General features: G+C 35.6%; 1 protein-coding gene across 1 annotated transcript in view; it reads right to left on the bottom strand.

Annotated features, from left to right (window-relative positions):
- Window positions 1-25,774, bottom strand: part of LOC150021327 (ephrin type-A receptor 3) — a 118,254-nt gene that overhangs the window by 71,299 nt on the left and 21,181 nt on the right. The window contains exon 3 of the mRNA XM_090286690.1: window positions 1,663-1,787. Coding sequence (XP_090142816.1) covers window positions 1,663-1,787 — 125 coding nt within the window. The remainder of the gene's footprint in view (window positions 1-1,662; window positions 1,788-25,774) is intronic.

Raw genomic sequence — 25,774 nt, 5'->3', positions numbered from 1 at the left:
AATATATACCATCAACGAACGCTAGGCACAACGTTGCAGAAATAAGGTGGTAAGTTACACTTATTTTTTAGTTAAAGATGCTGGTTATGTTTTAGATAGACTTAAGTTGATATATTTAAAAATGAATAGAGTCAAATATATTTATTTTACAGAAAAATTATTTCCTGGCTGCTGTGGCTCAGTGGATTGAGTATCAGCCTGCGAGCCAAGTGTCACTGGTTTGATTCTCAGACAGAGCACATGACTAGGTTGCACATCAGGTCCCCAGCTGGGGGCGCCAGTGAGAGGCAACCACACATTGATGTTTCTCTCCCTCTCTTTCTCCTTTTCCGTCTCTCTAAAAATAAAAGAAATTAACAAACAAGCTGTCTTGTCACACTTTAAAAATAGAAGATCATGTTCAAATGAGCATTTGAAAGTTATGAGATAAATTTTTTAAACTATGATTTGGCACAATGAAGTTCATTAGGCCTTACTTCCTCTGAATGAAAGAGACATACTTTTTGTGTGTGGGTAGCGGGAAGGGTAATGTGAAATACATTAACTTCGGTAAAGAAAATACCTACATTTGCAAATACATGTTCACACATTATACTCTTGTGCAATTAACCGTACCAATAATTCTCTTTTTCCTAATAGTCCATTGTCATGTACAGGTAGGTAGGTAATACAGGGGAAAACATACTAAATGAGAAATCATGGTTGCTAGGAGTTAAAACAGAGATCTAATGTTTATTAGCAGTGAGAGAGTGAGAAATTTAAGTAACTTCACTGATTCTCAGTTTTGTTATTTGTAAAAAAAGCCCACTTTCACAGGATTACCAGGCAGTTCTAAATTGAATAATGTATGTAGAAATGTTCTATAATTAAAATTACTATATAATGCACAACTTATTTTTAATTTGCTTTTAAAAATTTGTAAACTGCAACAGATACACAAATATGTTTTGTTCGTATTAATAGCTGTAAAACCACTGAACTATGATGATAAGGTTTGAATACCTCTTGCTTTCAAATCTCATCATAATTTATAACCAGGAGAAATAAGTGCTATTTAGTGATGAAATATCACAGCCTAAATTCTATTTATAAATAACTATCTATTTTTTTTATAATTTTATTACTGAACCACAATTTATGATGTGAGGCAGACTTATACAGCCATTCCAATCTTCTAAACATTCTCTTGCAAAGTAAGGAAAGCTTTTCTCCATCAGTTCAATAATAATATAGGGGTTTTGTTACTAGTTCAATGTTCCCATCTCTATTAAATAAAATTCATGTGAATGTGCAGGTCAAGTGATAATGCTTTAAGGCAATGAACTAAGGAAAATTTCATCAATGGGAATCACTATGAAATAGTTGGTAGAGCACAGATCTTGATGTAAAAGGACATGAATGTCCTTTCTAAGACCATAACTAGATGGCTTAAGTTTGGTAGTGACATCTCTGCTGTGGCTCATTGATGCACAATGGGGGATAGTCTACACAATAATTTCTAAACACTTCTTTACCTATAAATCAAAAGTATCACATGACCAAAGCTTTAAACAAAGCACTACTACTTACTAGCAACGTCATTCGTTTCTCTGCAAGAGCACAGCTCATGAGAAAGGAACCTCTTTCCCTACACAACCCAACCCTACAATATAATCTCCCCACCTTTTCATAGTATTTGACCTCGTAGTCCAATATGATCCCATTAGGATGTTCAGGTTCTTGCCAGGATAAAGAGATGCTGTTTCTGGATGACCGATCCTTCTTAATTGTCATGACAGGTGATGGAGCTGGGAAAAGAGAATGGAGGGGATCATAGGAGGGGGCAAATTAATTGGGTTGTGAAGGGTGGTAAAGAAGAACAGAGAGCAAAGGGAACAGCAAATGGAGTCTATCATTGTTCTAATCTTTGGCAAGAAAGCACCATTTCCATTTCAAAGGCTCTTGAGTATTAATCTGGCCCCATATCAAGCCTCAGCAGCTGGATTATAGCCCTGGTACATACAGACCTATTGAAAATGAGCTGAGATTTTCAGCTGCTGGTAGAATAGTGGCAAGTGAGCAGATGTTTTCAATCTGCTACTCTAATGTAAGCAATGAAATATATTTGATATATTAAAATAAGAACAAAACATCAGGACTACCTATTTGTTATAATGTTGCAAAGTTATTAATGCCAGATTCTTCAGCTCATTGATAACATTTTCATATGCAACTCTGTAACAGGACTGGAATCTATTATGTATAAAGAGTCCCATGGTATCTATAGGTAATATTATAGTGTACTGTAAAATAGATAGGATTTAGGATATATCTTAACTTCTGACAAAAATCTCTAATGAGTAAAATATATGTCAAAAAACTGTAATAATTTTTGCTTTTACATGTTTTATTTCTTTAAAAAATATTTAAAAAGAACTGCCAAGGAAATGACTGCTGTTTGTACCATAATTTTCAAGCTATATTTTGAAGAATGTTATTGACTGGTAACTCAATTATTTGTTATGTATGATTAGCATTATCAAAAGTACAAAATATGAATAAAAGACCTCTGTTAGGGTCAGATATCATAGGGTCACCTTCATTTTTAATGGAAGATTAAACATATATTAAATGATATCCTACTTCAAATCTTTCCATTAAAAATAAAAAATGCATATTATCCATCAATCCAGTTCTGGTTTCAAATCTCAGTCTTGGTCCACTGGCCAACCGCAATATCTTACTTGAGGTTCAGTGGCTTTCTGCCTTAATGGAATGCGGCAAAATAAATTACAAACATGAAAAAAATTTAGGAATTCTTAGGTACATTAACTGTTCAGTTGTTTTTATTGCTAAAGGACCTATTTTCTTATAAATTTTTCTCAAGTCAAGGACTATTATATTAGAACCTGTGTATTTGTATTTCCCACAACAGCTAGCAGATTTGTTGATTTGATAGTTCTGTTATTATTACATGCCGACTTTTGTATCCAACTTCTTATTTAAATTGTTCTGGTTTATAAATACCTTTAATTTGTATTTCTCACTTAAAAACAGTTTCATTAAACTTGCCTTGTGACAATTTATTGGAAAACGTAAACCTAAATGAAGAATTTATTGGAATAAATTTCCCATTTTTCTATTTCTATTATCTGTAAAATCTTATGAACTCTTATGTAATGAAAGCATCATTACTTTGATTGATTGATTGGCCCAGGAATGATTACATAACCTTTCATCAAAAAAATGTAGGTTTTTTTTTTCTGATGGACAAGTAAATTCATTCTCATATTTACCATTTGCTCCCTTTGGCAATTAATATCTTTCTTTTTTATTCTTACCTGAAGACATGCTTATTGATTTTTTAGAAAGAGGGGTAGGAGAGGAGGGAGGGGGGAGAGAGAGAAACATTGATCAGGTGCCTCTCATATACACCCGAACTGGGGACCAAACCCACAGCCTAGGCATGCAAACCCTCAGGAATCGAACCCGCACCTTTTTGGTTTACCGGACAACGTTCCTCCCAACTGAGCCACACTGGCCAAGGAAGCAATTAATATCCTTTTAGGAAACGTCATTTCCCATTCATGTTTGCTTTTCTTTTATTCAATATTACTGTGTTATACCCCAAATGGCCTCACAACACCTCCATCCCACACCCTGTGGTGGTTTACTGCTCTGAAATTGATTCTAAGCAAAAGATAATTTATTTTGGTTATATTTAGTTGAAACTTTATAAACATACTCAATAATTATAAACATATCGCTGAGTCATAAATAACAAATTTGTTAAATTATTGAAAATTATTTTTTACCCTAATACTTTAAAAATAAATTTATTATCCAATTGCTAATAGAAAAATTTCTGCTCCAATATTCTTGGAACCAAATTTTGCTTTTAACACGAAAACTGGAGGAACTTTCCTAATTTTCCTGCTGAAGCAAGCTCATTGTAGGGTAACTAAGGTATGCTTACAGAGCATTTCCAAGAAGCTGAACTTTGGAAAACTTTCCTGGTAAACCCATGGAGACCTTATATTCATTCCATATCACATTGAAACTGGTTTATTTTCCTTAACAGTTAAAATACATTTTCAAAGACACTTTGAAAATTACCAGATATAAAGAAAAAGAAAAAAGAGAAAGAGAAGGAAAAGAAAAAGTAATTCATTTCAAAGAACAATTGTAGTGAGGATTGTATTAACCTTTTCATGAAAGCTTTGCAAGCTGTTTTGGGGATCTGCCCAAATTTTACTGCTTCTGCACTGAGCAAGACTTTATAACTGTTGAAATTCTTCAAAGGTCTTTGAGCAAGCTGCAGAGCCCCGTTGGACTGTAATAAATAGCCTTTTGTAATTCCACACTTACTTAAGTAGAGGCAATTGCTTGGAGCTTGTGTCATCTCTAAGTTAAATGAACCTTTTCTGATTGCTGCTTTTAGGCCCCTGTTAAGTCATTTGTTCTGCTCTTTTATATACACCCCTCGCTCTCGCCTTGCTGCATTTCAGCGGTTTCACTCCAGCGTACCAGCTGGAATCCCGTTGCGTTGGGGTAATGCTCATCAATATTTTAATATTAATAAATAATTAAAATAAATTAGTTTTCTCTCCCTTAATAAATAATTTTAAGACGTAGTAAAACATTGCAGAAAGAATCAGATTTTATGGGCACTCCACTGCATCCATGCTCTCTAAAAAGTTTTCTAAAATACTTTTTAAATTCGTGTCTTGAAGTATAATTTATCCATACTTCCTCATGTTGTGTAATACAATTTATAATTACTATTGGGAAACAGTAAAGTGGATTATGTTTCCTTTGGTTAATTTTCAGGTATCCAAGAGCAATTTTTTCAAAATTCATAGAAATTTCTTAAATTTCTTTCTTTATGTATAAAAGAAAAAGGTATTTTAGCATATATCATAAAATAGTTGGAATTTATTTCATCCTCATTTTTAAAACTTTTTTGAATTAGAAGAATGGTGGATAATAGTTATGTGGAATGAAAAAAATCTATCTTAAGACTAGAGAAATGCTTCCAACTACAGTGAAAATTTATATTGGAGGATATCCTGAAGGAGGCGGCGGCACAGGTTTCCTCTGGCAACACGCTGGTGTATAAGCTAAAACTGCAATTACTGGTGAACTCTCCTCTATCCCAGGATTAAGAATTTTAATCTGGGGCCTCTTTTATGTACCTTAAATGATATAAATGATTCTCTTTTGAGGAAGAAGTTGACAACACAATAGGCTGTGATAAAAATGTCCCAGACATTTCTGGAGTTTAGTAAATGAACAGTTTTGCAGGAAAAAAAAAAAAAAAAAAAAAAGAAACTAATAATAAAAAAAATTAAAACAATAAGAAGGTAATTATTTTTAGTAATTTAATAGCCCTCTTTAAAATAATGTGTTGGTGTGTAGTGTACCTTTTTGTTGTATTGATTGGTATTTAATAGGAAACTGTGGGGTTGTGCTGGACATGGCTCTTCCAAACCCCATAATGGAAGCTGGCCGGAGGGCTCTTGGCCAGAAGGAATGTCTATTGCTTTGGAAATGGATAGTAATTCCCTCCTTATCTCCTCTTGGAAGCAGCCTCTTGTCCTGTGTGACCACTTCTTGACCTTTTCTCTTTGCATATACACACCGAGGTAATGTAGTTCAGAGTCACAGGCAAGTCGGGTCCTCAGGGAGGTGAGGTCCTACCTCCCTGATCTGAGGCGGTAGGTGCTCCCTATAATGTGAGTAATAAAGGCTATGTGTGCTCCATCTAGTCCTCCTTGTGGTTTTTAAGGCTTATCTGAAAGAGTAGTTGAGATCCCTGAGCTTGACCTCCTGCATTATAGGAATAAATATTTGATTCTCAGCTTTTGCTATTCTGGGAAAAATTGGATATATGTGTCTTTGGAAAATACATAAAGGAAACAATATATTTGGTAAAGTTAAACGTACAATATTTTAACTGAAATACACACACACACATAAACACACACACACATTTTATTTATATATATATATATATATATATATATATATCTTCACCAGAGGACATGCTTATTGATTTTAGAAACCGAGAAAGGGAGGGAGGGAGAGAAACATCGATCGGTTTCCTCTCATACATCTTGTACATGCCCTGAGTAGGATGAACCTGCAACCTAGGCATGTGACCTGACCAGGAATCGAACCTGTGACCTTTCAGTGCACAGGACAGTGCTTCAATCAAATGAGCCACAAGAGCCAGGGCTGAAATATTTCTTAATAGAATACAAATACAAGAGAAAAAAGTGAAGGTTAGAAGGGAAATAGTGAAGGTTAGGGAGGTTCATAAATCAGACAAATCACACGGTGGTTAATCGACCTCCATGAAGCTTTCCTGAATTAAACTTCTGAAGAGTCCTGAACACTCTCAGTATTAAAATAACTCGTAACTCATGGTGTCACAGTAGGCATGCTCATGACTCTTTCAATGCATTCTTCTTTAAAACTCATCTTTAGTCATGCCCTGACCGGTGTGGCTTGGTTGATTAGAGCTTAGCTCCATATAGAGAAAGGTCATGGGTTCAATTCCCAGTCAAAGCACATGGCTAGGTTGCAGGTTCAGTCCCCGGTCAGGGTGCATACAGAAGGCAACCGAATGCATAGCTATTTCTCTCCTTCTCTCTCTCCCTCTCTTCCCCTGTCTCTAAGGTCAGTAAGCATGTCCTCAGGTGCGGATAAATAAAGAAAAAATGTTTTATTTTAGTTATAACATAGGACTAGACAGTTTCACCCTATATTATATAGTAATATGTGTTACACAAAAACTATCTCAAATTGCTTTTTAATTTCTATTCTAAGAAGACCTAACTGTCTAGGACCGAGTGTTGTATTATTTACTGTTTCTTCTCTGGGTTGAGGCTGCTGCTGGGGCGACCTCATGAATCAAAACCATGCAATGACTGGCCCCAAAGACAGAGGCACGAAGAAGTACAACTTTCAGCAGTTAATAATAGAACCCCAGTCATTTATTTATAAAAGAAGGGCAAACTTTTCTCACTGTCAGTGTAACCTGAGACATTGGCTGCATATAACGAAACAAAAAAAAAACAAATTATAATAGGAAGCAGAAAAGTTAAGCAAAAAAAAAAAAATTCTGTGTAAAGGGATTAGGTTAGAGATAGGGTTTATGTAGTTCACAATTTGTATTAGTACCACACTTGGTCTTTGTGCATGCCAAATCTGCTGATAGACAAGGAAAGAATTCATTATTCTGTCTGTGATGTTTTTAAGCTACATTTACCATTATTCTGTAGCTTAAAATATGACCCATCCTTAAAATCAGGAAGTTAAAACTTCAAAATTGAACTCCTACAGGATCTGGTTTGGTTTGTTGTTTTTATTGGGACTTTTTTCTTTATGGGTTTGGGAATTTCTAATGAACCTCCGAGGTATCTCTGTGGTTTAGAGATTGAACAAGTTAAAGTAATAACATAAAGGGCTCAATATTTCTTCTCTAAGTGAGCCAGAGCTTTTAAAAATTATCTCCATGGGAAAATATCATGCAGTAAATGGTTGAAAGACTTTTCCTTTGAATCAGACATGCCTTTAAAAGCATTAGTCCCTTATTTTTTATTTTTCTATTTTTTTGTAGCATTCATTACAATGCCCATTTAAGAATATTTCTTTCTCAGTTTTTTTCAGAAGTGGACACTTCTGTAAAATCCAAAAACACTGAAATAGTTAAGCAGCTAGTTCCTCTTTCCTGATGTATAGTACAGTTGCCTTATTAGTTAGCTTACTGCATTGTGTTGAAATTACATCATCTGCTTACCACCAGTATGTCTTCCCACTAGCCCATAAGTCCCTAAGAGTATCTTGTGTCTAGCATAGTGCCAACCATACATATATCTTGTTATGCAGTTTAGTTAACTTTATAATTAAACATACAGTGCATTATGAGGTTAGTTCCTCTGAAGGATAAATTTTATTTACCATCTGATGTTAAAAATAATAGAATAAAAACCAAAATGAAAATTATAATATATTTAGCAGAGAGACTATTTTTAATAAAATTGTCATTCATTTTCTATAGGAAGAGCAATTTTCTCAACCAAATCAATAATGCTGGGAGAAGGGCATTCTAAGATAAATATAGTGAAAATAAATGTTGATGTAGGTTTCTCAATTCTGATTTTCTAGAAAAGTCTATTTTAATTATTAAAATTTGAGGACCCCAGAGTAATTTTAAAAAGTGGAGAATGCAGTTACAATTCTAATCTCTTTCTCACTCAGCCTGGATTAAAAAAGAAAGAAAAAGAACAGTAGTGATGAAAGAAGAGTTCATTTCATAAATGTTTATTGCATGGAACCTGTTTTTCACTTTTTGAATTGTGCTTAGTATTTCTTATTTTTCTAAACATTAAGTTTTCTTCTGCTTTTTTAAAGTATATTTTATTGATTATGTTGTTACAGTAGTTACAATTTTTTTTCTCCTTTGCTCCTCTCTGCCCATACCCCCTTTCCCTCCAGTAATCCCACTCCACTTAGTTCATGTCCATGGGTTGTGCATATAAGTTCTTTGGTTTCACCCTTTCCTATATTATTCTTAACTTTCCCCTGTCTATTTTGTACCAACCAATTATGCTTCTTAATCCCTGCACCATTTCCCAATTTCTCTCCCTCCAAATGATCCCCATACCTATGATTCTGTTCCTATTCTGTTTTGTTTAGTTGGATCTCTTTTTCTTTTTTAGATTCAGTTGTTGATAGTTGTGAGTTTGTTGTCCTTTTAGTGTTCATAGTTTTGATCTTCTTTTTCTTAAGTAAGTCCCTTTGACATTTCATATAATAATGGCTTGGTGATGATGAACTCTTTTAGCTTTACATTGTCTGGGAAGCACTTTATCTGCCCTTCCATTCTAAATGATAGCTTTGCTGGATAGAGTAGTCTTGGTTGTAGGTCCTTGCTTTTCATCACATTGAATACTGTTTACCAGTCCCTTCTTGCCTGCAAAGTGTCTTTTGAGGAATCAGCTGATAGTCTTGTAGGCACCCCTTTGTAGGCAACTTTCTGCTTCTTCTTGCTGCTTTTAGAATTCTCTTTTTATCTTTTACCTTTGGCATTTGAACCATGGTGTGTCTTGGTGTGGTACCCTATGGGTCCAGCTTGTCTGGGACTCTCCATGCTTTCTGGACTTGTATGTCTATTTCCTTCACTAAATTTGGAAATTTTTCCTCTTATTTTTTTCACATAAGTTTTCAATTTCTTGCTCTCCTCTTTTCCTTCTGGCACCCCATGATTCGGATGTTGGCACGTTTAAAGTGGTCCCAGAGGTTTCCAAGCCTCTCATTTTTTTCAATTCTTGCTTCCTTATTCTGTACTGGCTGACTATTCTTTTCTTCCTCATGTTCCCTATCATTGATTTGAACCCCAGTTTCCTTCCCTTCACCACTGGTTTTATCTGGATTTTTCTTTGTTTCACTTAGCATAGCCTTCACTTTTTCTCCTATGTGTTTGCTGTACTCAAGCATATCTGTCAAGCTTGTGAGCATCTTTATCACCAGTGTTTGGAATTCTGTGTCTGTTAGTTTGGCTATCTCCTCATCTGTTAGGTTGGCTATCTCTTTGTCACTTAGTTCTTCCACTGGAACCTTGATCTGTTCCCTCTTTTGGGTCATATTTCTTTGTCTCCTCATCTTTAGAGACTCCTGTGTTTGTTTTCCTCTGTGTCTTAGGTAGAGCTGTCACTCCTGTTATGTTGTAAGGGGCAGAGCCTTAGGAATTCATCAGTACAGGGTGACCTGTTTCACCACGTTATGGCGCTGTATGTGGGGGAGGGGTCTGAGAGGGAACAATGCTTCTTGCCCAGCACTTGCCCCTTTTCCAGGCACTTCTCTCACTTCTGTATGGGACTGTTGCGTCTCTAGCTGTTGCCCTGGCTGTCGTTCCCAGAGTGGATAGGTCTGTGGATGTTGTAAGACCATGGGGGCCCTTCAAACAAGTAGACTCTGCTGAAAGACTGGCAATTTCTACCTCTGCCCCCCCCCCCCCCCCCCCGCCACTGGTTTGCACATTCAGAAGCAATGAGGCTTGATTTTCCTTGATGATGGGATTGTGAGCTGAGCTGTCTGGTCAGGAGCTGGGAATGTTATCCAGGTGTTCCTCCTGTCTTTTTAAAACTGTGCTTTCTGCCAGCTTTATTTTTTATATCTTTGTTGGACTTTAATGCAGTTTGATTTTCTGGTTGATTCTAGTTTTGAGGTAGTTGTATTCCTTCTTAGTAGTGGAGGGAGACACAGTGCATCTGTCTATGCCTCTATCTTGGCTGTAAGTCTTAAATTTTCTTATTTTAATATAATCCAATATCCTCAACAAATAGAACAATCTTCAAATATGTTGTTAAAAAAATCTAGTTCTTCCTGCCTGTGTTTCTCCTTTACTCACACATTACTACCATACTCACATTTCTGACACAGCTGGTCACCAAACATGTGGATTTTCCCCACACCAAGCAATTCTGGGATGCCAGCTAGATGTCCTACAATTTAATTCCTGATATCATCAGAATAAGAGTTCAGTCCCATGAGACTGCACCCCATTTCAGATGCCAACCCAAGTAGTAGGTGCCTAGGTGACTCACAGTTTCTGTCCAATTTGGTTACAAATAGGAGGTTGGCACAACCCCCTTCTCCAGTGTGATTCATTTGCTAAAGCAGATCACAGAACTCAGAGAAACACTTACTTTCATTTACCAGTTTAATGAAGAATAAGATAAAGAATACAGATGAACAGCTAGATGAAGTGATGCACAGCGCAAGGTCTGGGAGTTCACCCTGAGCAGCAGCTTTTGTTTCTAAGGAGCTGGTGTGCATCACCCTTCAAGTGTGTGATGTGTTCAAGCATCCAGATGCTCATGGAACCTCCTACTATTGAAGTCTTATGGAGGCTTCATCACATGTGTCCTTCTCTTTTCTCAAGAGAATGAGAAGGGGGTTGCTGAAAGTTCCAAGTTTTAATCAACCCTCAATCGAGAGCCATCCAGGAATCCATCCAGGATATCCTCATTAAAAAAAAAAAGCCACTCCTCTCTCCCAGGAAATTATAAGGGTTTTTGGAGCTCTGCGTCAGGAACTGGGGTCAAAAACTAGTTATTAGAACAAAAGAGGCTTCTAGTCTTCTTATCACTTAAGAAATCACAAAGATTTTAGGGGTTCTGTGCTGGGAACTAGGGGTAGAGACCAATATATATTTTCTATTATTTCACATATATGATATGGCTTTAAAACTCTATGGGGATAATTATCATAGGTTTCTAAATACAATGCTTCTCTTTGAAAGAGGTCAATATTGATAAATGACTAATTTTAAAACTCTTGTCCACTAAGAGTTAATTAATCTCTAAAATAAAAAATAATGTACATAGTGAGGGATAAGATTAGAAGAAATACAGGTTTTTTTCCTTAACTGTTTATCTTTGAAAAATGCAGTATAATAGCAAATCTATCATAAACTATTTGGAATCCTAGAGAGGTTATATACATCCACAGCATGCATTCATTTTAGAAAAAAAAATGTTCCTTGGATTTGCTGAGTCATTTTACAATATTTCTCTCTTTTGGTCTTTTATAGGACCATGAGTGCTCTCAACATGCTTGCAGTTTCACAGTCCAGGGCCTCAATTCACTGATGCACAAGGCGGTGAGGACCATAGCTAGTTAATCATCTAAATATTTGTGTGTGTTTTAGCCTAATGTTTTTTCTTTACACAGATGATATGATGCTGCTGGAGGATCTGGTTTTCTTTTACTCTTAATTATAAAACACATTCACATAGATACAGAGTGGGACAAAAGTAGGTTTACAGTTATTCATATAGAATTTAATGCAATAATTAATAAACAATAATACAAAAATAAATTCCCTGTTTTGCATATTTGCAACTATATACCTACTGTTTCTCACCCCTGTATAGGGCATTTTCTTTTTATCAATTACAAATAAAACATAAAGTACTCTCAAAAGTTTTAGATGAATAGTCATTAGTTATGTATGTCTATTTTATAATATTCAAGTCTTTATAAAAAATATAGACTTCACACTTCTAACTATTTGCTTGAGACTAAATTTACAAACATGCATTCTGAAAATAATATAAATAACACACATGGGAGAAACAGAATCTTTCCTCCCAGAAAGCCAAAGTTCTTTGAGAAGTTTTTTACTTCATGAGTTATTTAAATATCTCAAAATTTCCAAAAGGCACAACTTGGCTTTGTGAGTAGTACTAAACTAAGCACTGTTTTCAAAGTTCTCCTTGGGTAAGTTTCCTAGCTATTATATTGAAAAAGAACTTGCTCTCTTGGGATTTTACTATCGTACATTCACAGCCAATAGCATTGTTTTTAACAACAGCTCTTGCCTATTGTCTTAATTCAGTAGTTTCCATAAAATAAAGACAACAGAGTATAAAATTTGAAACAAGGGTTAATCATCAAAATTTAAACTAAATATGAAATCATGGGCAAAATCACATAACATTTTAAACAAATTTTTAGCATAGGCAAGATTATTTTAGCATAGATGGTTCCCAAAATTGGCAGGGGTAGCTTGTCGATGTAGTTAATGAAAATGTGGTTGGAAAGTTTGATGTCACAAGACCAAGCCTATGTGCCTGCAGAGCATAATTCACATTGTGAGTTTTTGTTTGTTGGTTGTCTTTATTTTTTTCTTTTTCAATTACAGTTTACTTTTAGTGTTATTTTGTATTGGTTTCAGGTGTGCAGTATAGTGGTATGGAGCCAGATGGGCACAGGGCATATCGAGGAACACTTGGTTGGTTTTAAATGGCTGCTGAGATAATGGGTCTGTTCTCAGTCATTCAGCAGTAGAGCTACCACTTTCCAGCAGAGGCCAGATGGAATAAATTCTTCTAATTAGCTGCATGAGAAGAGAGATACAACTTAAATAGAGGTTTATCACAGAAGAGGACTGATATCAACCCAGCTTCCACTTCACAGATAATGAATGATAAGAAAACCAGTCTAAAAGGTTTCACTTTAAGATTGTTTGGTTCATGTGCTCAAGTGGGGCGAATAGAAGAAGAAAATTTTACATGTCATGTTATATTTAGAAACTAGACAAAAATATACCAGTCTTAAGTGAGTTAACTTTTTATTGGCAAACTATAACTATAGATGGGAAGGAGACAAACATAATTTTCTCACTCAGAGCTCAGTAAGTCACTGTATTAATGATCTTTTCTTATTTCCTATATTCTTGATGGTCTGGAATGTAGACTTTTGCTGACTGGGGACAGATTGCCTCTCCTAGGGTTAGCAAATTCTTCCAAAATAATAAATACTCACTGAGGAGTGTGCTTTTCATATGCAAACAGATCAATCCAGTGTTTCCCCGTCTGGGTTTTACACTATAGCAGGCAATAGTCTTCTGCTGTGATAATCCCAAGGCAGGTACCAGTCAATCAGAGCTAGCCCCTGTACCCCGGAGGCAACTCAAATTATTCAAACTAGCTGATCATATGTCTGCTTACCTTATCTTGCCTTGCCTTTTCATGAAACCACCTGCTTCCCCTTTGCTCCTGTCTCACCTAACTGACCCCGGGTTCCTCTGTGTAGCCCTCCAGGGTGGGGCATTCCTCCTTCTTTTAGGGATACTAAGTAACAAACTATCTTTACAATACCAATTGTCTGATCTGTTGACCTCACCAGACCTGAAAATAATAAAACCTACAGTTTAAAGTAATCACAGCAGTAGATTACATAGAAGTTTTTTCAAGCAGATAAAGGAGCTGCTATCTAAGAAAATATCTGGCACACACACAATCATGCTGTAGTTTTGTTTTTGTCTCATCCTCTTGAAATGCAGAGACCTCCATGATGCACTATCTTTGATGTTTAACCAACACTCATATTCAGCATAGAACAGCTTTAGTAAAACATAGTGTTAACCTATCAGGGTGTTTAATATATATGTGGTCTGTCTAGAATGTATCCAGCCACGTAATAGAAAAAATAGAGGTATTTCTTGAAGAAGATACAAGATAAAAGAAACATTGTACATGGGACAATGACGCTTCAGTTCTCTTCAAAGTAGGCACCTTGGGACCTCACACAGTTCTTCCAGTCGCCATCAGATGCCCTATTGTTTAGTTTTAGGAAAAGCCAAAAGTCACAGGGCTTTAAATCTGGGTTGTAGGACAACTGAGTCACCTGGGTGATTTGATGTTTTGCCAAAAGCTCTGCACAAGACATGATGCATGAGCGGGTGTGTTGTCTTGATGAAGCTGCTAATCACCAGTTGACTGTAGGTGTGGCCTTCTGAATCACCGGAAGAGTTTCCATGGAGGAATGTTCAAGCTTAAGGCAAAATTTGATGTGGATATGTTGCTCTGCTCACTCAGTCATTTTGAATGTGATGACCACACAGTACACATGCTCACTCAAGGGCGCCTATTGCCTCCACTGACTGATACAATGAAGTCGTCATTGTTCATGCCTGTGTATTCCAGTCCACTTATTTGGCGTCCAGGTTACATTGATGTTGCGCAAACTGTTCTCGTTATATTAACAATGGTTGACTTTTTCTGGAAAGACCTCATAGACACATTCACACTTATAGGCTTACTATCTATTGGACTTCTGTGTCTCTGCTCATTAACTTCATGATTTTACTCAGATTATGTTACAGTTGAACAAGTATCAGAGGGAGACATGTCTCACCCACTTACTCAGCAGTCTTGGGCCTGGTCCCATAATATCGCCAGGTGTTTCAATATCACAAGAAACACTATGTTATCACTGGAAGAGGAAAGTACTTGGGACTGTATGTGTCCTTCCCACTATCAGGGAAGGAAAGCCTTTGAAACTGCTTAAATTCCAAGGCCCAAAAGACAGGAAAGGGCCCATAGGGCCTAAAGGAAGAAGCCCATTAACACTTTTAGGTACTCACACCCCAGTCCTGGAAAACTGGCACTGCCTTTATCTGTCAGTCAAAATGTAACGCCATCACCCCCATCCCACCAACTATATAAGTCCTCAGTTCGCTGTTTTGGCTCTCTTGGCTCTCTTGACCCTCATGGCTTTTTTGGCCCTCATGGCAGTCTTGGTACTCTTGGCTTTCTGGCCACTGGGCATCTCCCATGCATCCATGCTTGGTTTAGCTGGTTCCCACTCTGGCCTTTGGCCACCCTTGTTTTTGCTCTCCCGTTTACTAATAAACTTTGAGAGCATGCTAATAGGCTTGCTGATCTGTAATTCTTTACAGCATTGGCAAGAAGAACCAGGAATGTAGATTTTTGCTTCTCTGAAGGAGTTATGGAGAAGCCACTGTCTTGGGACATGTGCCTCCTGGGACTCCACCATGATCCAGTGCAACATGACCCGTGTTTTCCTGGACCACTGCATGGAGACCAAGGACAACATACCCTAGACCATGAAGGAAAGAGCTGATGGGAGAGTATGGCAGCTCTGAAACCCATGAGAATACTTTCCAGAGGGGATGAAGAACTGTTTGCACAGTTGACTTAAGAACAGATAAGAATAAGGGGAATTTCTGGGCTGTGTTTGGCTTACAGCCTTTTGGGGAGCAAGAAAAGTGCTGGGTTTCATGGGAGAACAGGGCTCCAAGCAAAAGTGCTCCCAGCACCACTGAGGTTGGAATCCTGTAAATAAAAACCTGTTTTCTTCAACACTAATTGTTGGGTTATGTATCAAGACAACATGTGGACAAGCCCTGGTTTGCTTGGTTACAAGATTTCTTCAGGAATTGAAAAACAATAAACCAAGGATCATTATTATCCACATTTCACAGCCTCTGGTTTAGTTTCGGAAATAGGCTTTTCAAGTTAAATTTCCTTCAAAATGCACCTAGTTGAAAATAAAAGTAAATAAAATATAAAAAGGAAGGAAATGTTAAAAGCAAAGCAAACTTCTGGTTTGAGAAGTCTGGCAGTCTATTCTCCAAAACACAACTGGGTTTTTCTACCCCTGTAACATTCTTGGGAGCTCACAGTTGGTTTTCATGTAAGTAGGTATAGATCTATATATAATTCTTGCTTTCCTGAGTGGCTACAGTGTGGCACTTTAATTTTTGTTAGCCTTAGAAATAACCGACTGTAAAATTAATATGGGCTGCAATGGATTGTTGTAATGCTCTGAAAGGGGATCCTGAAGTAAGAGTACTGTAAGACCAGACGCTGAGTTCTAAACAATGTATAAAATTTGCAAATGGGTATGTGTGGAATGAATATTTCATTAACATTTGTGTTTAATAGAGAACACCCAATGCAAAGGTGAATACACATAATCAAGATTATATTCATGTTATATTTATTAATTTTTTTACTTAAATGTAGAGACAGGTTCGGAAGTACTTTAAGTAATTAATCACTAGCTTCTAGTGAAATGGTGGATAATTAAATCAGGTAAGAAAAAATTCAACTAAGGTATAAAGATCGAATGGCAACAACAGAAAGCCATGCCCTTATTATAAAACCTATAGCATTTAAACTTATAATAAGGGAATTGACTATAAGAACTGCAGATACAGAAGGAAACTTGTCAGAAAAATTTTCCAAAACATTCCATGAAAAGTCATCAGGGTTTTATAGGCAACAATCAAGTGATTGTAGAAATAAAACATGCAACCAAAGAATTTATTCAGTTAACATGTATAATTTAACAAAATAACATATGTTCAAAGTCACTTTTGAAGATGAATTAAAAGGTCCTTATAGACTACAAATTGCTAACTACCATGTCCATTTAAGGCAACAAGGAATAACATTGATTACAAACTGTACTAAAATGACTCTTGCAAAAACTGGCATCTGAATAATTAGTGTGGACCTTCCTGGTAACTTTCAAATATTGAATCAACACATCTTTAATCCAAATGTATGTGGAAGACATGAATTATATGAGTTTTTAAAACATTTATATTTCATATTTATATGTTTAAATATGAATATAAAATTACAAGAAAATATTGATAGGCATAGATATTTTATGAAATTTGAACATAAATTCTTTAAACTTTATGAATTATCAAAAATCCAACTTCAGAACTATTATATACCCATAGCTGGTACTTACAGAAAAAAACTAATGAAATGTAAAATATGACTGTATTAATTTAAAAAATTTTGAACAAGAAGGCATATTTATATGTATGCCTAATATATAATACATATTCTATCACATATATGTATGTATAATATATATATACCTATATACACATCCTATGTATTGCTCAATTACTGATTATTTTATATATTGGTCACACATTCTTTAGTTAATTCTAATAGCAATCTTTGAAAATAAGTATTGTTTTTCTGATTTCCCAAAAGAAGGAAACTCAGATTTAAAAATACAACCAGTTAATAAACAGTGATGTTCTCATTAATTTTCAGATTTCTCTTGTTTGAATTCCTCCATTTACACCTGTTAGTAATCTACTTAAGTGTAAATAATAAGATAATTTCTATTTTAATTTTACTGAAGAGAAAAAATAGTAAATTTTTAAAGAGAAAATTAATGACTAGCATTTAATTCCATACTTTTATCTTTTTCTATTATCCTACTAGACTAAGACTAAAGAAATATTCAGGTAGTCCTCTGGAAAGACAGTTGAGATAACATAATTTTATATTTCATTTTATAAAGAAACAATTCTAATTAGTCTTACAACTTTTCTTATTATAGTTCTAAGGTTCTTTCTAAATTAATAATGTCATAAGTATCTCTTTAGATGTTCCTTTTCAGAGATCTTTAATTCCTTAATAAAAATTATTAACATAAATATCAAAAAATAATTTCACTCTAGAAGAGTTTGTGTATCTATTACCTTCCAGATACTCTAGAAGGAACCAAGATTAAAATAGCATAAAAGACAGATGTGGAGCCAGCCTTTATGGAGATTGAAAACATTCTCATCACTAGAGTTGGATTTCTTTGCAAATTACCGATAGTCTATGTCCCCATGAGTACATATGGAACCAATCATCTCAGCTAAACACTAAACGATTTCAAGTACTCCAACCCATTCAGAATACCTAATGGGCATATTTTGTTGGTGTTCCAACACTATCCCTTTGGAATTTACAATAGTGGGAGTAACTTTTCTATTTCAAGCTGCCAGCACCTTGCTGTATTTAACCAAGGGCTTTCTGTGGCCACCAGAGTCAGCTCTGCCCAAGCACTTCAGGCTGAAAGATCTAAAGATTAACCAAGGACTGATGCGGAGTCAATGCATAACTACCTGAACTTTCTCTTCTCTGGGGTGGGGTAACTCTGAAGACAATGTTCTATACTGGTTTTCACTGTTCAGAAGCAAAATTAAATTCCAGCTTTCCACAGTTTAACTTGATCAATATTTCACCTTTTATTGGCTGCCTTCCTTTCATATGCCCCTACCTGTGCTTCCTAACATCGTCTTCCCAATAAACAACTTGTACTTAAATTCTCATCTCTATCTTTATTTCTGCAAGAATACAAACTAAGACACCTTGGGCCTCTGAAGATACTTTGGGATATTGATGAGAGCTGAGATTATCTTGAGCTCTATTTTGATTTTCAAGGTACTTAAACAATTTAAGTCAACCTATTTGTAGCCAAATTTGTCATCAGGAAATGTTGGTATCCACTGGACCTGAACTTAGGGAAAACAGACACAAAAGCATGCACATTTACACAGAGCTAACATTCACATACATATATCCCGACCCTAGCAGCATGCATTTCCCAAACTCCCTCTTGAGAGTCATAAGCTGTAATACAGATATTTTAAAGTAGGTGAGTAATGAGGCTACAGTTACTATAGTGGGAAAAAGAGATAGTGTGTGGTGTTATACAGAAGTTTAGTGGCATTGCTTTTATTCAATAAGCCTTTGTTTTTCTGTTTATTCTTAGCAGGGGTAACTCTTCTGAACCAAATGGTTATTTTTTACATTGTTATGTGCTTAGAATGCAGCGTTTTCGGGCTAAAGAAGCAGAGGTGTTTCATTCTTTGGCCATTCTTAGGAAATCCCAGAGAAATACCAAGATGTGTCATGACAACAGGCCCTCAAACAAGAAGCAGACATCCCAATGCAGACCAGAGCCATGACATTTTTTAAAAAATGGAATACGGAAAACAGAGCTGATCTGTTGAATCTTGCTTTCCTATTCTTTGATGACATTACTGGAATATGTCATAGCTTTCATTCTCTTTCCATTAGTAATGCCTGGTGTACACTCGTATAAAACAGCAATTTCCTGGGTGAGAGAGAAAAAAATTTAACACCGTTCCCCTTCATTTCTGACATTGGGGCACTGTGGAACAGTAGTATAAAAACTAAAAAATTGATATTTATGTGCTCACTGTTGCATTGTATTTGTTGAGTCCCACTGTTTTCTGGGCCGACATCAGTCTTTGGACTGTGCACTGGCTCTCTGTAGGCACTGGTACCTTTTCCAGAGGACTCTGCAGTTCTGCACATAGCAGGGAGCCATTTAAAAAAACATCCAGATGTATTGACTATCTGGCCTTAACTGTTTGAAGTTCCATTTTGAATGTGGCTAGTTGGTACATTTTTGTCCTATTTTGTGATTCTAGTTGTCAATTCCCAAGCAACTGAAAAATAGACATTTTTCTATGAATGTATATTTATGTAAGTGTGTGTGGAGTGTATATATTATATTTTTTAGCTTTTAGTTTGGAAACTCATTTTTAATCAATTCTTAAATTTATTGTCTTAATAAATGCATTATAATATGTAGTATTATATATAATACCTGTATCATAATAATTAGATGAAATGACTATAAATGCTTATACCAAGGATAAATACAACCATGTAAGGACAGCTTCCCCATCCTATACCTTTCAAAGCCTTACGGAATGTAATTTAGCTATCTGATGGAGTAACATGTTACAGAATCCCTTAAAGAAAAGCCTTGACTACAATTGAAAGCGAGGTAAAACATATCTCTGAATAAATACTTCCTGTCAATTCACTTGGTGAGTGAAAATTAGAGTCCAGTAGAAATCAGAGAAAGAGACAGGTAAGCAAGTTCCCTCTGAGAGAGGCTCATTCACGGCAGGGAGATGATAGCCTGGCATGCCACTGCTTAGCAAACTTCACCAAAGGAGACACCTGTCAGATAGGAATTGAGATAGTGTATTTACACAAAAATCCTTTCTGCTTTTTAATTCCTCAGTTCCCAATTGCTGCTATGAAAACATTCTAAAATAACATGGCCATTTTACAATAATGACTACCAAAGTTTTGTTTTGAGGTAAGACTGATGTTAGAAAGAGATATAGAAATATGCAGGCTTGCCTACAGGCAACCTGCATAAAATATTGTTTTATCTTGCTCACCAAGATCAGTTTAAAAATGATCTTAAAAGAATTATGAATAAGCAAAGATTTTCTTAAAATAAAACATTAAATGAAGAAACAAAAACACCAATTTATCTTATTAGGAAGTTAATATTTGCATACTAGCTATATTTGTCTTTTTTAAAGTTTTTATTTTTAATTTTTTTCCACCACCACTTATTTTCCCTAAACCCTCTTCCACTTCCACCTACCCCACACTCCCCAAAATTACCACATGGTTGTCCATGTCCATGAGTTCTTTTTTTTCCTCCTTTTTTTGCTCCATCCCAATCCCTCCACCCACCCCTGCCAGCTGCCCCAGAGCTGTCAGCCTGGTCTCCATCTATAAATTTGTCTCTATTTTGCTTGTTACCTTGCAAAGACTTTAAATTGATTAACTTTTTACAAATATTCCACATCATGAATTTGAGTTAGTGCCAGAGACTTTTAATCAAATAAGAAAGTTACAAGAACAAGAACTGCAACCATTTTTTATGGAGTGAAACGACTAGAATACAGAAGTGATAAAATATTTGGATCACATATTTTCTTAATCAAGATGCATTTGTTTGATCAAATTACCTTTTTCATGAAGCAGTTCCAGGCAGGCACATCTTTGGTTCTTTTTGTGGTTTAAATAGATTTTCTGAATACTTTCATTTAAAATATATTGCCAGTGTGAAGGGAGATAACACAAGTTCTTAGAGAGTTAAATGTTAAGTTATTCTATTTGTTTTAGTTATGGTTTAAGGTAACTGTCCCATTTATCAAAAATAATGCTAACCACAGTCTTCAGGAGATAGAAACTAAGCCCTTCAAATGAATGACTATAAGGTGAATAGCTTGTGCCAAAGGATGATTCATTTGATTTAAAACACATTTGTAGAATAAAATTGGAACTGTGCACACTTGTTAATTTTCTCATTGTAATTTCCCTTCTCTTTTGTAGGTTGGCAGTCAGAACCAACATCTAGAGAGTGCCAAGTTTCATGAAGTGGTTAAGAGCATTCCTTGAAGTGGCACATATGCCAATGAATCAGCTTTTTTTGCAATTAGAGAAGACAAAAAATCTGTGCTGGATATGAATAAAAGCTGCCATATGGTTAGTTTTTTTGTTTTTTTTTAATCTTGAAATACACAAAACTGAGCCTAAGCTTCAGAATGACAAAAGAACTGTTAGAAATTAGCAATTATAGAGCCAGTCAAGCCCAAATTGGCTTCTGAGTCCTCTTCAGGTTCTAGATCATGACTAGACTTTAAGTTGTATCGGGTTTTCTTTTTATTATACCCTGTCTTCTTATCTGCAGAGTCCACTGGGGCTGACTGATTCTAAAAATGTTGGATGGATCAATCTTTGGTTCCAAGGTGGGCAAATGATTTGAGTCTTTTCAATCAGATTGATTATTATTTAAAAACTTGTAGCATTTTCTTCATTACTTCTATGTGCCATAAGAATTTCAAATTTTTATAACTAGATAACTTCTTAGGCCAAAAGTAAATGATAGAGAATTGATCCATAGAAACAAGGGACTTGATTCTAAAGCTTACCTAAGATATAACTCTAGTAATTCTTCAAGTGTTAAATTATGAGAAGTGTGTTTCTCTTCAAAATATATAATCACGGTTGACCAGGATATAAAAAATTTACAAAAAATGAATTATTTCCTGTCTTAACATTTTGCTGGTTATCAGTCTCAGTCTTTTCTTTTTTTTTAAATATCATAATGCCTTGTACAATAAACTAAGTAGAGGTATATCAACTAGAACAAACTTTACTTGTGAACTGACCTCCCCTAAACATCCTGAACATGTCACACCACACAGCTGTAGATTACTGAACTAGAGATAGCCCTGGCTCACTGTTAGTACTAAGGGAACTTCACACATCTTCTTGACAAGAAATATTAAGATGCCAGCCCATCCTTCCTCTTATCTTATGAAACAAATATGTGAACAACATGAGCTTTTCAAAAAAGGGTCATAACTGAAAAAAGAGGGAACCCAACTACCTTGAAATATTTATCTTCATACAGTTTAAGAGCAAATGTAATAGAATTTCCAAATTGGCCCCCTTAATTCCTTGGTAGTGCTTTTATTTTCTTACTTCATACCCAATAATGAATTGCAGAAGTTTTGCTTAGGTGCACAAATAAAATGAGAAACAGTGATACCAGTTTGAGAAAGAAAATCACATTTTTATTCCATGGCATAATAATTTCATAATTCTCATCCAATTAGCTTTACAACCTGTTTTAGGCAAATTGTAATTGTAGATTCACCAGTTTTTTTCCTTTCCTCCTTATGTTGAGAGAAACAGGTTTTTTTATTTCTTCTATAACTAATACCTGTCATTGATTCCATTCCTTCTTACCATTCCTTTAACTCTCAAAAGCTTTGTCAGTAAATTCCTAATCTGTATTTTTGTTCACTTCAGTGGCATATTTCAATAGAGGAGAAAGAGTTGTTTAAGAATGCAGACACTACTGTCATATTATTTGGGTTCAAGTCATGATTCAGCAACATCTGTATGACTTTAGGCATGTTATTTCATACTCTCGCCTCAGTTCTCTGTATTGAAAAATTGGGAAAATAATAGTGTCTAACTCAGAGGTTTTTTTTTGTAGTGAAGAATGCCTTAGATAATATATAGAATACAATTAGCACAGGGCTTGCCACAAAGTTTGTATTTTAACATTTGAAATCCAACTTCTGCCCCAAATTTCACTCTACATTGTCTAAAATGATACCATCCCTCCCAATCTACCAACTTCAGTAGCTTTTTGTAGGCTAATCTAATTATGTGAATCCTCTAGTGTTTAACTTCTCCGTTTATACTTCTGTTCATCTTATATTTTTTCACTTAAAAAATATCCAAAAGTGCCTATTTGGATAAGGACCAAGCTAGCCACTATGAAAGAAACAAATGTGGGCCATGCCTGGATCATGCCCTCAAAGAACAGTAGGGAAGATTAAAAGCATATAAAGTATCATTTTAATGTAAATTAGAAAAGCACCATAAGAGATACCAATAAGTGATAATGTAGTGCCATGGGAGTTCAGATGAAAGCACAATTAACATCTAGCTGAGAAGAATTAGAAAAAAATTAATGGAGGTGCTGGCATTTAATCTGTGCCTTGCATAATAAAAGACATGTGGACACATACATATTGAATAAATGTATGTTAGGTGAAGGTCACTAAATTTGCAAAATTCCTGGAGAACAAGAAAGAGTTAAATTCATCTTTGTAACAAAGGGTAAAGGAGATTATGGCTGGAGGTTTGTGTGATGCCTACTTGTGAAGGGTTTTAATTTCCAGGCTAAATATTTGACTTTTTTTCTGTATATTATGGGAGCTATTAATGCTTTTGAACAGGTAAAGTGACATGATCAAAACTGTATTCAACAAAATCAATCTTGCCATGGTTTCATTGCCCTTCAGAACAGGTAGATAATCCTTTCAGGAGTCACACCACCTGAAAGGAGCAGTGACAGAACTATACACAGATTTCTGTGGTGGTCTCAAAGGTAGCTTGCTTACTACAGTTGGGAAATGGGGAACTTCCTCCTGAAAAGTGGCTCATGAACTAATGTTTGAGAGTTGAGAAAAGAATGGGAGGAGAAGAGAAATAGCAGGATTTCCTGTAAGTAGAAATAGTTAAAATGGTTTAACTGACACAAAGCTGTGGAGAGTTTATGATTACAAGAAAATATATTCATAGAGCATAGAGTGGAAGGTATTAGATGACAAGTAGGCATGGAACAAGTCACAGGGAGCTCTGTAAGCCAGAGTAAAGCACTTGGATTTAAGGTGCTTTATAAAACAAATGAGGTGGAAGAACAACTCCAGACTTGTGGTTACTGTAATAATCCAGATAAGAATATTGAGTTAGAAATATCAGTGAAAACAGAAAGGATGTCATAAGAAATAGGAGAGAGTTTGTGCTGGTGAAATCAACAGATCATAATTAACTATATGTACATTTGATAAACATTTATTTAACATCCACTATATTTCAAGCACCAAGGAAAAATATCAATAATACATCAATAAACAAAAGTGGGAAAACACTTTCTGCCCTCATAAAGCTTACATGTCTGCAGAGGAATGAGAGCAGGGACAAAAGAGAATAAGATTTCATAAATGACATTTGAGTATAATTATTTCCCAGTTAAAATATGAGCTTTGATTCCAAACCTGGCTTCCTCTACTATGCTCAGTAGCTATCTATTGCTGTTCGCCAGATCCTAACATTGGCCCTATATTTTTAAATTCTATACTCTATTATCCAATCTTCTTTTTTTTCTAACTCTCATGACTCCCAAATATACAACTCATATTTAACTTCTTCCCTAAGAAACATACTTTAATTGTCAACTGCTTACTTCATGTGACCATTTAGATGAGCAATTTGTATGTTGCTTCATTCTCATTAATTCTAAAATCTCCACATTATCTTGCCACACAACAGTCCTCTTTTCTGACCTTAATCGGTGGCTTCATCATCCTTCGTTCCACACTTGTTTTAATTATTTTCATGTTTCAGTGAGTTGCAAATCCTCTTTGCTCTATAATTCAAATTTGATTGATTCATATTTTCTGGTTTTAATCTCTCAAAGGTCATCTCCCTCTCTTCCTCATATTTAGTTCAGACTTTACTATCTCTCTTTTGGATTATTATTAGTTTGTTAACTGGTCTCCCTTGCAACTTCATTTATTTCCCTAAATCATAGGTTCATTAAGTCACTCTTCTACACAAAAAATTTACATGACTTTCTGCCCAGCAATCCCAAGACATCTATATCCTACACAAGCACACTGCATATATAATAATAAAATTTTCCCATGTGTGCTTGACAAGGCAAGAAGTTGCACAGAAGTTTCTTCAGGGAAATGGATCTCATATGTCAAAGGGAGGTAGGAGTCAGAGATACTTTTCAAAGAGACTATGGTACTGACTCTGTGTTGGCCCCCATTCTCCCTCTGTCTAATGGTATTGTCATCCTGAGTTGGTTCAGGAAATAAAAAAGTTAAATATTTGTAAGTAGTTCCCCAGTAGTTCTCTAAACCGAAGAGCACAAATTCTGTATTTTTTTCCCCCAAGTCTGGAAGGATCCTTGCTGCACAGATATTTACGGGAGGTTGTTGCCCAATAAAAATTCCAAAAGCTAGAGTATAAACTGAGCCAAGAGATGCTGTATCTGCTCTTGTGCCTCTATCCCCTTTAATGAATTTTGTATCCTTGACTAAATATGTTTAAAAATATAGGTGAGTGAGAATATGTCCACTTAAGTCACACTAAATCTCCCTCGAATAGTGCAGCCCTTTCCAGCTTCCACACCTGACTCAGACCACCCTTCACCCTTACTTCAGGGGAATGGACATGCCTTAAGGGCCTATAACCCCCATCCAGCCTCTCTGCTTCATTTCCTAGTCTTTAAT

Source organism: Furipterus horrens, unplaced genomic scaffold (genome assembly GCF_987537825.1).
Source record: "Furipterus horrens unplaced genomic scaffold, mFurHor1.1.pri manual_scaffold_1, whole genome shotgun sequence".
NCBI classification, from domain to species: Eukaryota; Metazoa; Chordata; class Mammalia; order Chiroptera; family Furipteridae; genus Furipterus; species Furipterus horrens.
The sequence above is the reverse complement of the archived record's forward strand: the minus strand, read 5'-3'. Positions and strand labels throughout refer to the sequence as shown.